This window comes from Myodes glareolus, chromosome 16, assembly GCF_982192425.1.
Source record: "Myodes glareolus chromosome 16, mMyoGla1.1, whole genome shotgun sequence".
Lineage (NCBI taxonomy): Eukaryota > Metazoa > Chordata > Mammalia > Rodentia > Cricetidae > Myodes > Myodes glareolus.
The window spans coordinates 9,002,503-9,014,585 of NC_142041.1; the positions used below are offsets into that span (position 1 = coordinate 9,002,503).

Here is a 12,083-nt window from a genome sequence, read left to right on the forward strand (position 1 = left end):
AGGGTTTTTTTTTTTCCTTTATACTCTGGTAGGCGGAACATAGAACTTATTGTTTGCTGATAAACAAAACCCTGGACTGGAGGCCCAGTTCTAACACGTGTCCACAATGGCGGTATGAGCTGTGTAAAAGCTGTGCCCAAACATTAAACCTCGCAGTGGGAAAATGTAAATAGCCTTCTGGGCGACTGGTAACTCTGTTACTATACAGCGAGGGAAGGCCCTCTTCTTCCCACTTCTCTTCTTTTAGCATAGGAAGTTACTCTTTAACAACAACAACAAAAGATCAGGCTACAGAAACATCAAAGAGATCTATAATCGGGTGGTCTTCAATGAATTCACTGCTAGCCCTTTAGTGCTCGTGACACAAAGGTGGCATGTCATCCCAGGTTCCGGGGACACGCGGGAAGACACTGGAAACAACGGAGGACTGAAGGAGACCACGCGTGGGAGCTAAGGCCGAGTGTAAAGTCTCTGTACTACTGAACTATACACGGCTATACTGGGACTCACATATGGTGCAGAGGGTTAACTTGCTGCATGTGGGTAAAGCCAGCAAGGCTGCCAAGCATTATGAAAGAGGATGTCACTGGAGGTTCTGTCACCTGAGGTTCTAAACGCAAAGGGTGGCTTTCCCCTGAGTTAGACCAGGATAACATGCGAAGACAAATTATATGTGTGTGTGTGTGTGTGTGTGTGTGTGCGCACACACACATTTCCTAATATCCAATAAAAACAAAATACATTTAAACACGATGGCCATTTCCACACACATACCCCCCCAAACAACGAATTTTCATTTGCCTTTTAAAATATCTGAGGGTTCTTACAGTATTAGTACTGTTCTGGTTTTGAAAATAAAGCATTCATAATCTAGGGGGAAAGGGCAGAAAACGAAACGAGGAAGAATTTCAACAGTCACTGCGGTGGCAGGGATGAAGAAGTGTTTAACACTTCTGAACACTTGTCGCACACCACACACTGGCTAGAAACTCGACAAACATCATTTCATTTAATTCTCATAACAATCCTGGGAAATTGGTACATTTATTATCCTCGGGAAACCAGAGTTTAGTTGATATGAGTACACAGAATGACTGAACCGAAGACTGAAGAGCCCATGACAACGAAGCTCTCGGTGCATGCCAAGCCATTGTCCTCAAAGCTCCGGCCCACATCAGCGACCTCTGCCAGGGATGAGAGACCTGATGGACCACAGGGCTGTCAGGAGACCCAGCAAAGGAACACACTGGCATCTCTCCACTTGTACTCTTTGGTGTGAACCCATATTTAACACAAGGCCCACATTAGCATCTAAGAGTCCAAGACTTCCGCGTAGAAGGCTGACTAAGCCCAGCCTACGAGTCTGGGTAATTTTTATGTTAGGAATAGTCTCTGAGTTGGCTTTTGGTTTACTTCTGTTTTCTCTACCAACCATCCCCCAGCTTAGGGACTTTTATTTCTTGGTGAATATTGATTTTTAACTCTCTTGTAGGCACTGAAGTTGAACCCTCGGAGCTTTGTTCTAAGCCCAGGTCTTCTCAAACGTAAACTCTGAAATACTTCCTCACTGAGCTAAGTGCTCAACCATAACTTCCAAGAAGAGGGATAGCCTCCCTTATCAGATGTCGAAATCAGAACAACACTCAACACAGTGGTGCCACAGCACCTTGCCCTACTGTGAAGATGCTGTGTTCCTTTCAAATGAGCCACTGTTCCCACAACTCATGGGAGAGCAACAAGTGAGGGAAGTGAACTATGGCCTGGTGCTTTACTATACCATCGGACAGCTCCCTGCAGAGTCTGACTTGTCTCCTTTAGGCGAGAAAGCCTCCACAGCCTCCAGAACTGCTCCTTCACGGGACGCCTCTGCAGCATGCTCACAGTCAGAACACAGTCCCCTCTGGCGCGGGCCAGTTTAAAGCACGGGCAGCATTTCCCCTTAATGATGGCCTGCAGGTCTGCGGCTTGAACTTCAGAGAAAGGTGAAAGTAAGGTAGATGCCCCAATTTAGTCCTCCACTGCCCACTTCTGGGGCCTCCAGAGTTTAGTACCTCTTCACACGGACCAAAGCATTAATGGCGAGGTGCTGGAGAGACAGTTCAGGTCAGCACCCAGGCTCGGTTCCCAGCACCCACTTGGTAGCTCCCAACCATCTGTAACTCCAGTTCCAGGGATTATGATATCCTCTCTCTGCAGGCACCAATCACACATGTGGTACACATACACACATGCACAGGGAAAAGAAAACAACAGCAACACTCATACATTTTTACTTAGATTAATGGTGAAGCAAACATGCCAAACCTATGAATAATCCCACGGGGTTTTTTCTTTTTAAGTTAAAAAGAATGTTCAGGTTAAGAATACACATCAAGAAACACTACCTAAAAATTGGTCTTGGCGGGTAGTGGTGGCACACGCCTTTAATCTCAGCACTTGGGAAGCAGAGGCAGGTGAATCTCTGTGAGTCTGAGGACAGTTTGATCTATAGGGTGAGTTCCAGGACAGCCAGGGCTATACAGAGAAACTCTGCCTTGAAAGGGGCAGATGGGGGAATGAACTTCAATTTCAATATTCCTGTTTTCAGTAAGAATTTTAAGCTATCTGTTCTCCTTCACTGATGAGTGATCTCAAGTTCCCTGTCTCATCAGCAGCAGGAAAACACATTTGCAATCTCCTAATCCCCTACCCAGAGCCAGGCTGCTGGAAGCCCAGGAAAACCAGTGTGTGAGGGTGGATTCCTGTGTGGTGCAGCCTATCAGGAAACTGGTGGGTCACAGGTTCTGTTCCCAGGAACTCCCTTGGGGCAGTGTCCTTCAGAAACCCTCACGGGTTTCCCAATACTCCTGGTCTTCCCACTATATCCTCCTCCCAACACACCCTGTGGACCAAACAGACAACAGAAAAGCTCCTGGGATCAGCAACGCTAGTTCATACCTTAAAGCACCAGCATCTGGTTTGACAACACTTAGGGTCGGTAAGAGTCTCCTGAAACCCATGAAGCTGAATTATTTACAATGTAAAAACAAAACAAAAATCCAGAAAGATCTGGAGGACAGGTGAAGTACAGTAGCTGGGAAACAGTCGACTCTTCACTAGGGAACACCGCAGGCTGTTCAGCTCACAGCCTGAGTCATGGCTTTCACTCAAACGCTAACACAACAGGCAAGAAACCACCTTGCCTGATGTCACTTTCATTGCGTCGGAAATGGCCCAGAAATAAAGCTGGGTTGGTGGCCCTGTGTGTCTGCATCAACTCTGTAAAATGGTCTGTCCCTTGGTGCTGTAACCCGCTTCTCTTCCCTTCTCCTCTGTGTTTAAGTAAAAAAGAAGAAACCAGGAAAACATTCTAGAACTAAGTAAAGAGAAAACTAAACTCATGAAGACCGCACTCTCGGTACCGCACTGACAACTACACTCGGGTACTAAGTGGGCTTTTTGTTTGTCAGGCAAAAGTACAAGTAACTCCCACATCTGATCCTGACTTCTTTGCTGATTTTAGTCACTGGGGCGAGGGGTGCGTGCTGTGGCAAGGGAAGAGAAGGCTTCTTTCTCCCTTGGGGTTCCCGAAAAGCTAGCCACGGACACACAACTCCAACTAGGGAGAGAGCGGAGTGACATGACTGAGTCAAGACTTAACCGAGGGTTCCCCCTAACTTTCTCCCAACCAAGTTCTACAGTACCAGAGACTCCCCTTCTAAATGGTGGCTGAAGGAATACACAAGCAAAGAATGAAAAGTATAAATGGGTGGGAAATTTCTGGTAAAAACAAGGCTTTTCCCTCACCCTTGGAGAGCCTCTTTCATGAGGAAACAAGAAAGAGCATTACGGACATCAGAGGAGAGCAGGCCCGCACTGACGGAAAGCATGAACCACAGTAACCATCTACCACTCGAATCTAAAATCCTGAAAATGGTTGGCAGCGACCTTCCAAAGAATCCCTAGTTTTCCCTACAAGACAGGCACCACTAAGCCTTCCTAAGAGTTCAGACAAATGAACTTCTTAGTTTTCAAGAAGCAAGGAATGAGAACTCTCACACATTCAAGCCTTTCAATCTATTGATGCTCCCTGGCAACATGAATACTTGTTCATCCTGAGAAAGGATGGGAATGCCTGTCTTGGGGAACTCCTCTCATAATTATACTAACCAATCTCTAGTCTGTTTATAATGTGCATAAACTTATTCATACTGACTTTTTGAAGGCCTGGCTGGAAAGATAATCCATTGTTGTTCAGTCATTTGTCTGCTGAACCCCCAAGGAACAGCTAGAGTAACCCCAACTATGAAAAGTACAAGATTTCAAATACATGTCGCTAATTTTTATACTAAAATTTTTACTTTGGAAAAAAAAGATCTTAAAACTTTGGGTGAGTTAAATGTGTTATTAAGGTTTTATTAAGTTTAATTTAACCACTAGAAAAAAATCTCAAATAGCACAACATAAACACGCAACTCCTGATATATAGATACCGTAAAGTACTATCACAAAATAAATCTTGAGAAATGGTGGCAGAATGTTATATTCAAATAACAAAACTCCCTACCTACCCAAATGGAAGCCTTTGCCTCCCCTCACCTAACACCACACCGCCAATCACTGGCCTTAAGGGCTTGGTGTAGCACAAATGACAGATTTTCTGAACTATAGTTAAATGGAGGCACCCAAGATACAAGATACAACTGCAATATCTAATATCTTAGCCAGGCATGAAGGCTCTGGCCTACATCAACTCTCAGGGGCAGAAGATGGGAGATCATAGGTTTAGGGCTAGCCTGGGTTCCCCACAATGAGCTTGAAGCAAGTCTGAGTTACAAGGCAAGACCCCTGTCTCAAAAATATTTGAAACTTGGATGTTTGGGGTTTGGAGATATGACTCAGTGTTAAGAACACTTGCTGCCCTTTAGGAGGACGCAAGTTTGGTTCCCACCTGTGATTCACAACCTCCCATTAGAGGGGAGCTGATGCCCTCTTCTGGCCACCATGGGCTTCTGCATGCATGTGGTGTACATAAACTCACACAGACACACACAGTTGCTAAAAGTCACTGGCTCATTGGGACATCTAGCAGTGGCCTAATGTCCAACTTTAAAGATAACTGACAAAATAAACCAGTAGTTCTCAACCTATGGGTTGGAGGTCAAATATCAGATATCCTACATGTCACATATTTACATTATGATTTGTAACAGTAGCAAAATTACAAGTATGAAGTAGACTGAAATAATTTTATGGTTGGGGATCACCACAAAATGAGAAGCTGCATTAAATGCCACAACATTAGGAAAGCTGAGAACCACTGAACTAAACTCCATCAAATTTGATAGTCGTAAAAAAATTCTTTTTTCCCCCTTTCTTTTCTCTTTCTTTCTTTCTTTCTTTCTTTCTTTCTTTCTTTCTTTCTTTTTTTAACAAGAGAGAAGCCATCTTAAGAGACACGGCCATCTCAAAGGCATTTACGCCTTCAGGTTATAGGGTTTTAACTCTACACTTGGTACTTTCTATCTTAACTCAGACTTTTTAACTCACTAAAAGGAAAATCTGCTCTGGGGAGGAAGAGATGCCAGGCAAGGAAAAGGTGCCGGCAGACTGCTCATGACGCCAACGCACGTGCAAAAGCAGCCAGAAGAGAGGCCGCATGAAAGTCAATGGTTGCTGCAGGCAAATGAGGGAAAGCATGGTGGGACCTTTACCAGAGGGTCGTGAAGAAGTAACCAAACCCAGCATGCTGGGCACCTGTGCTTCCCACAGGTGCCAGCTGCTCTACGGAGGCCTGTTCTCTGTAGGTGTGTGCACGTGGAAACATCCCTAAAGGTCACTGATGTCAGAAGCTGGCTTAAGACATGGCGACTTCGACTTCCCATCTTGTTCAACTGTAAAATCAAGAGCAACATCCTAGGTAGCAGTCGCGGATGCATACACCATCACTAAAACGGCTCTTTTCCTTCTCCGTTCTCTAATTACAGCTCCCATGCATGTGGCCAACTTTTCCCACAGATTTACTAAGTGGTTGCCAGTGACGCTACCCATACTGCATAGATGCAGACTGTCAAGGGACTCAAGCTCCCAGGAAAAGGTTTTGCAAAAGGCTTTTAAAACTGTGCTTAAAGCCAAGTGGTGGTGGTGCACGCCTTTATTCCCGGCACTCAGGAAGCAGAGGCAGGTGGATCTCTGGGAGTTCGAGGCCAGCCTGGTCTATAGGAGCTAGTTCCAGGACAGGTTCCAAAGCCACAGAGAAACCCTGGCTCGAAAAACCAAAAAACAAACAAACAAACAAAAAACTGTGCTTAAGCTTTCAAAGAAAGACATTTAAAAAAAAAAGTATCACTGATTCTTTTAGATCTTTTATTTATTTCTAGAAATCTCGGGGTGGGCTGACACAGGCGCATTGTTGCCCACTGTTAAGCCCCTAACTTCTGCTCTCCTTTATGGTGAATATATTGAAAGACCAACTTAAGGAAAGGAACACAAATGCATCAAAATTACACTGATCCTAGAACACAATGTTTCAGATCCTAAAGCGCCACCAGAACTTTCCACCTGTGAGAACAGCCCGAGAAACGGGACACCTGGGGCGATGCGGCAGAAATCGGGTCAGAAATTTGGGGCTTGCCTATAACCTGAGGGACCGTCCATTTAGATAAGCTCCTCAGAGGAACTCCTGTTATCCTGTGCACGGTGTGCGGAGAGGTGTCTATTCTGATTACCCTCCCCACTCTCTTCATGCGCTCCTGTGCTATACCCACTGTGTGAACCTCCCAAAAATACAGAGTGTGTGTCATGCGCCTCAACGCTACACGTCAGTACGTGCGCTGTGCAAGGCCTGTGCCGTTCTGTCGATTTGTACTCACAGCTCTCCAAGCCTTAAACCGCCTCCCTCACCCTCTACCCATCCTCCCTTCAGGTCACATTGATCCTCCACATCTCCACAAGGAACGGTACTTCCCCCTAGATACCCCAAGGATGGCTCTCTATCCTTTTCGTGAAGTTTCTTCGCTTGGGCTCTTTCCCTAAAAGCAAGGCTGTTTCCTCTCCCTCAACCAGAAGAATAGTGAGTGGGTCCCTCCATTTTTAGAGAAATGTTCCCTGAAAGCAAGGAAAAGTCAAAGCACAGCAACAATGTTTGCCATTAAAACAAATGAAGCTATCTGTAAACCTGGCAACAGGTAACCCTGAACACTTTCTACAGGACAGAGTATTGTTTGAGTTGCCACAAGGCTCACAACACAGTAGAGAGACCCCTCCCTTTAGATAATGAAGTCAAGGCCTTGGGGCCAAGGAAATTGCCCAAGGCAGGGATATAAAAATTTGTGGCACTATTACCAAGAGCTCAGGGTACAAACCTGTGCTGTCCTCCAGGCTGTTACTCTGGAGGGTCCCTGAGAGCAGCGCGACTTTACAGGACACTGAGTTTTTGCTTTGTCTCTGTGCAAACAGGCAGCGGACCGACTGTTTCAGGACCATGATTTGCACAGGGATGGGGGGTGGGGATGTCAACCCAGGGACTTGCACATACCAAGCATCTGTTCAAACTTTGAACTTGAGTTTGAACTTCTAAGACAGTAAGTACACAGCAATACAAACAACCCACATGATGTAAATTCTGTGGCGTTTACATTCCCAGTCATTTTTATGGATATTCAGGAATCTGAAAAGGCTTCGGAACCATTGCGTGAGCTACAAGCTATAGTTTCCATTTCCCTACAAACCTTACCACGCTTCCATTAGCGAATACGTCCATGCACAATAATGTAGCTTTGTACATTTTCGATCAAAAAACCTTTTGATCCTACATTTTTCTTGGCTTATTCCTTGTTATAGAAGTACACTATTTTATGGCTGAGGTAAAACTTCATTGTTTGTAATCGGTGTCTCTAAGATAAAATTAATTTTATATTTTATCCAAACATACAATCACACTTATAAAAGGAAGCTCGAGTGTCAGAGAGTCATAACAACAGCCTAGAGAAGCAGACTGTCGTGGGCCTCCATAATAAACACAGTCGGGGCGTTTGTCACCCCTCCTAATCCTAACATTTGGGACTGGTACCATTTTTCTTGTGTCACTGAACTATCAGATCCGGGGAGGTTAAGTCACTTGTCCAATATCACCAAGCTGCAAAGGGGAACACAGGGATTCTAATTTTCAAAACTACTGACTGCCCCAGGGTCTGAAGAGGATCCGAAGTTATGCAGAAATCAGAAAGTAAATACCAAGAAAAATACAAACAAAACTGATCATGCAAAGGAACACAGCTCAAACGTCCGTGTCTAAGACCTTGCAAAGTGTTAAGTTTGTCTTTTGAGATACCCACTTAGAGAGCGGTGCCCTTGGGGTCCCCAGACTATAGCACTCTGCACTGGCCTCCAGCTCAGAAACTAGAGGATACTGTTCTCTGGAAACCCTGAAAACGGGGAAAAAGCAACTTCACCTGGGGACCACTACAGTCTCCTCAGGGAGCCCCTAAAAACTGTGCTCATCTTCCAGTTGCTGGGGAGAGGAGCGCTGTCAAGATCCCTTCTTTATTAAGAAAGCTTACATTTCCAGGGATTAAAACTCCTTCCCCAAAGCTAAATCATGTGCTTTTCTGCCTCGGAGGTACCCAGGTTGACTCACCAAAGGGCAGCACCGCGGAGTGTCTGACCCTGAGCAGTCAGGAAGGAGACCTGAATGCTGGCCCTGGAGCTGGTTCCCACCAGGACCTTGGGCTCTGATGGCAGCTGTGCAGTGGGCTATTTCCTACCATCCTCTGAGCACCCTGGAGGCAACAGTCAGGACAGACTCCAGAATCCCTCTCCAGAGGGCTGACCGTCCGTCTCACGGGAAGTCTACTGTGCCCTACACACCAGATGTGTAAGCCGTGCCACCTCTGCGGAAGTGTACACACGCCATGGCCACCTCTGCCCTGCTCCTGAGACCCTGGATGTACCAGACTGGAGCAACTGTCCCTTCACTCCGGCAGCCAGGGCCGGCTGGAGCCTCAGCCCCACTCCGCTGGCCTCTGTGCTGAATCCACCATGAGGGCGGCCCCTTGACTTCACACAGCTTCAGCCTGTTCTGCTCCCATCTGTCTCTGCAATCCTGGACAGCCGGTTCCTTTTCCCATTGCCACCCATCTGTCCTACGACGGCACGGTCACCGCGTCTAAGTCCTCCTTTCAGCTCAGTTCCTTAAAACAGAATGCAAGATCCCAACCGCTCTCCCTAGCCAGAACCTTCCCGGTGACCCGTTTCCCCATGCAGGAAGCTCAACTCCAGGTGCACGTTTGAGGAGTCACCTTAAACCCGCACGAAGCGTCTTCAGGGATCACTTCCCTAAGGTAAGCTTGACTGGAATTTCAGGCAGTCAGCCTTTGCAGGTATTTCCTCTTCCGGGACAGCTGTCACACAAGCACCCGTGATCTTTCACTGTTTTGTATGTTCACACGTAGGCCATGTTCTCCGACGGCTAAGTCCATCCGGAAGAAGCAGTACGCCCGACAGCTCTGAAGCTGCCCACTGTGCCCCCACCCATGCAGACCTGGGGGTGACCATACACTCAGGAGAACCTGCTCAGGAACACTGCTTTCCACAGGCCAAGGTCGCGAAGACCTAACTACGCAAAGGAGGAAAATGTCTTTGTAAATATAAACTGGGGAAGCTAACAAAAATCTTAACTTAGGAAAGAACGCTGAGCTCCATCAGTGCTGGTGCACAAACCTCAAACCAACTCCTCTCCGTCACCAACCGCTGTCACTTCCTACAGCTCAAATTCACACTCTCAACAGCTGGTAAGTTCACAGATTCCACAGCTTCCCACAGAAGGTAAACGGAAGGAGGGAAGGGATGCTAATGCACAAACTTCTGCTGGAAGACAAGTTTCACTAGTTTTCAGACAGAGAAAGGAGGAGGAGAGAGATGATGACAAAAAACAAAACAAAACTTTCTGATGAGTGAGCCTAGTCTCAGTCAACTACATCATTACATCTAGTACAATTCCCAGGACACGGGGATTAAGGAATTCTTGAATGAATGAGCCAGAGAGTTAGTAAATAAGCAAATAAAGGCTGTCAAGGAGGTGGAGACAACCTACAGGCTAAAACCTCAAGGTGTTCAAGAGGAAACTGTTTTCACGACGCTTATCAGACAAGGCGGCCATGCTGGCTCTCACACAGCAGTGCGGGCGGGCCCCGCGGTGTCTCCTTACCTGATGCACAGGCACTTTCTGCGGGGTACTCTGGGGTGACGGGTGGAGTTGTGCCCAAGGCTGGTGATGAGGGTGTGGCGGGGAAGACTGATGTAAGCCTGGGTGGGGCTGGAGTGGAGGGCAGGTTGGCAGCTGCTGGAAAGATGGCTGTTGACCAGGATGCTGTGGGCCGGGGAGCAGTCGTTCCTGAATGGCCTGTGGATCTGCAAGGCCAACACCAGGACAACCGTTTGGTCTCATGTGCCCGGTCAACTCCCTCGGTGCTGAGGACATGCCCATGAATGGACGGGGCTGCTGCATGTTTCTGGGGCCTATATTCCTCTGTCCGAGTCCCATGGCACCAGGGGGCTGGTGAGATGGCTGAGGGTGGGGCATATTTGGATAACTGCCAACTTCCATGGGCATCCCAGCACTTCCGGGCCTGACTTGCGGAGGAGGCGTGCCTGCTGGATTACTCATTGCTTTCATGGGTGACATGGGAGGTGGAGAGGCATAAGTTCCCTGAGGCTGTGAAGGATGCATAGTTTGTGTGTTCATTTGGTTAAGTGAGCCACTGGCGTGGATGGGCTGCTGGTGCATTAGTCCTTGACCACTGCTTGACGGGAATCCTACAGCATTGGGGTATCTTGGTACGGACTGATTCATTGGAGAACTGTTTGTAAGGCCTAAGTTCTGATTCATCCCTGTACTGTTAACTAATCCCTGATTTAGGTTACTGTAAGGGTATCGAGAGTACTGCCCTGAGTTGTTTACAGTAGGGGAGGGGACCGTCTGGCTCCGAGAACTAAAGTTAAGGGTTTGCGGCCGGACGGCCCCTTGTTGAGGAGGATTTGGGGAGAATCTGGGACTGTGGGCCACGGATTCTCCGTGGAGAGCAGTAGGGGGGTGGTGGTGAAATTGCTGCACCGGGTGACGCAGGGAAGGGGCCATGCTGGAGCTCTGCTGGGGCAGGTGTGACAAGTGGCCGGGTCCTGAGGTGGCAATGAAAGGATTTCCCTGGCTGAGGCCCTCTTGACCTTGGGGAAACTGGCCCATCCTCTGCTGCGGCTGGCCATGCTGCTGCATGGAGAAATCCCCACGTGCCATATAGCTGCCCATCGGCTGCATGTGCTGGGGGTGGCCCTGTGCCGGCGGCCCCGACGGAGCTGGCTGCGGTTGCTGCTGCTGGTAGGGGGCTCGGATCTGGTCTGGTACCTGGACGGCCCGCGGGCCCCACATGGAGCCGCCGTCCACAAAAGACTGCCCATGCCTTTCGCCCTGCATGCCGGGGTAGACTCCCATCTGACTGCCGCCGCTGCCTCCGTGTGGCACCTGGGGGACAGGAGGGGTGTGGAACTGTGAGTGCGGAGATGCCAGCCCGTTCCCAGGGGCACTGCCCATCAGTCTGCTGGGCTGATCCATCAGATGCATCTTCTGTTCGTACTGATTATAGTGATCAAAATGGGTCAACTTGGTTTGATTCTGATTGGTGGAAGGATGATGAAGGGGTGGCTGCAAGGAGGGGAAGCCTTGTTCCATGGGTATCTGCTGACCCATGGGGTTCACTGGGTTTTCAGGGTAGCCACATTCCCCAAGGCCTTCGAGGCCCTCACTGAATATATTCCCATCCTCGCCAAAAAGACTCATCATTCCTGGATCCGCCATCTTCTTCCAACACACGGCTCCTGCAAACAGAGCTCGGGAGCTTGTCTGTGCTTCCTCACTGAGGGGCTTGTCCTCAAAGCCTACAATCCTTGACTAATCTTCTTCATGTCATTCTAAATTTCTTTAATTCTCTTGGACCCTGCAGTGTCAGGCGAAGTCTGGATATAGGTCCTGGAAGGGAGCGGTAGGTAGGAAGGAAGAGAGAAAAAGAAAACAAAGAATTAGGAACCAGTGATAAAAAAAAAAAACTGCC

At 47.9% G+C, this 12,083-nt stretch overlaps 1 protein-coding gene across 4 annotated transcripts in view; it reads right to left on the minus strand.

Moving 5' to 3' along the window:
• The window catches only part of Chd7 (chromodomain helicase DNA binding protein 7), a 177,841-nt gene that overhangs the window by 107,326 nt on the left and 58,432 nt on the right, over positions 1-12,083 (minus strand). For all 4 annotated transcript variants that reach the window (XM_085677027.2, XM_085677024.2, XM_085677026.2 and 1 more), the window contains exon 2: positions 10,187-12,001. In XM_085677027.2, the coding sequence (XP_085533153.2) occupies positions 10,187-11,830 (1,644 nt within the window). In that variant the 5' untranslated portion in view covers positions 11,831-12,001. The remainder of the gene's footprint in view (positions 1-10,186; positions 12,002-12,083) is intronic.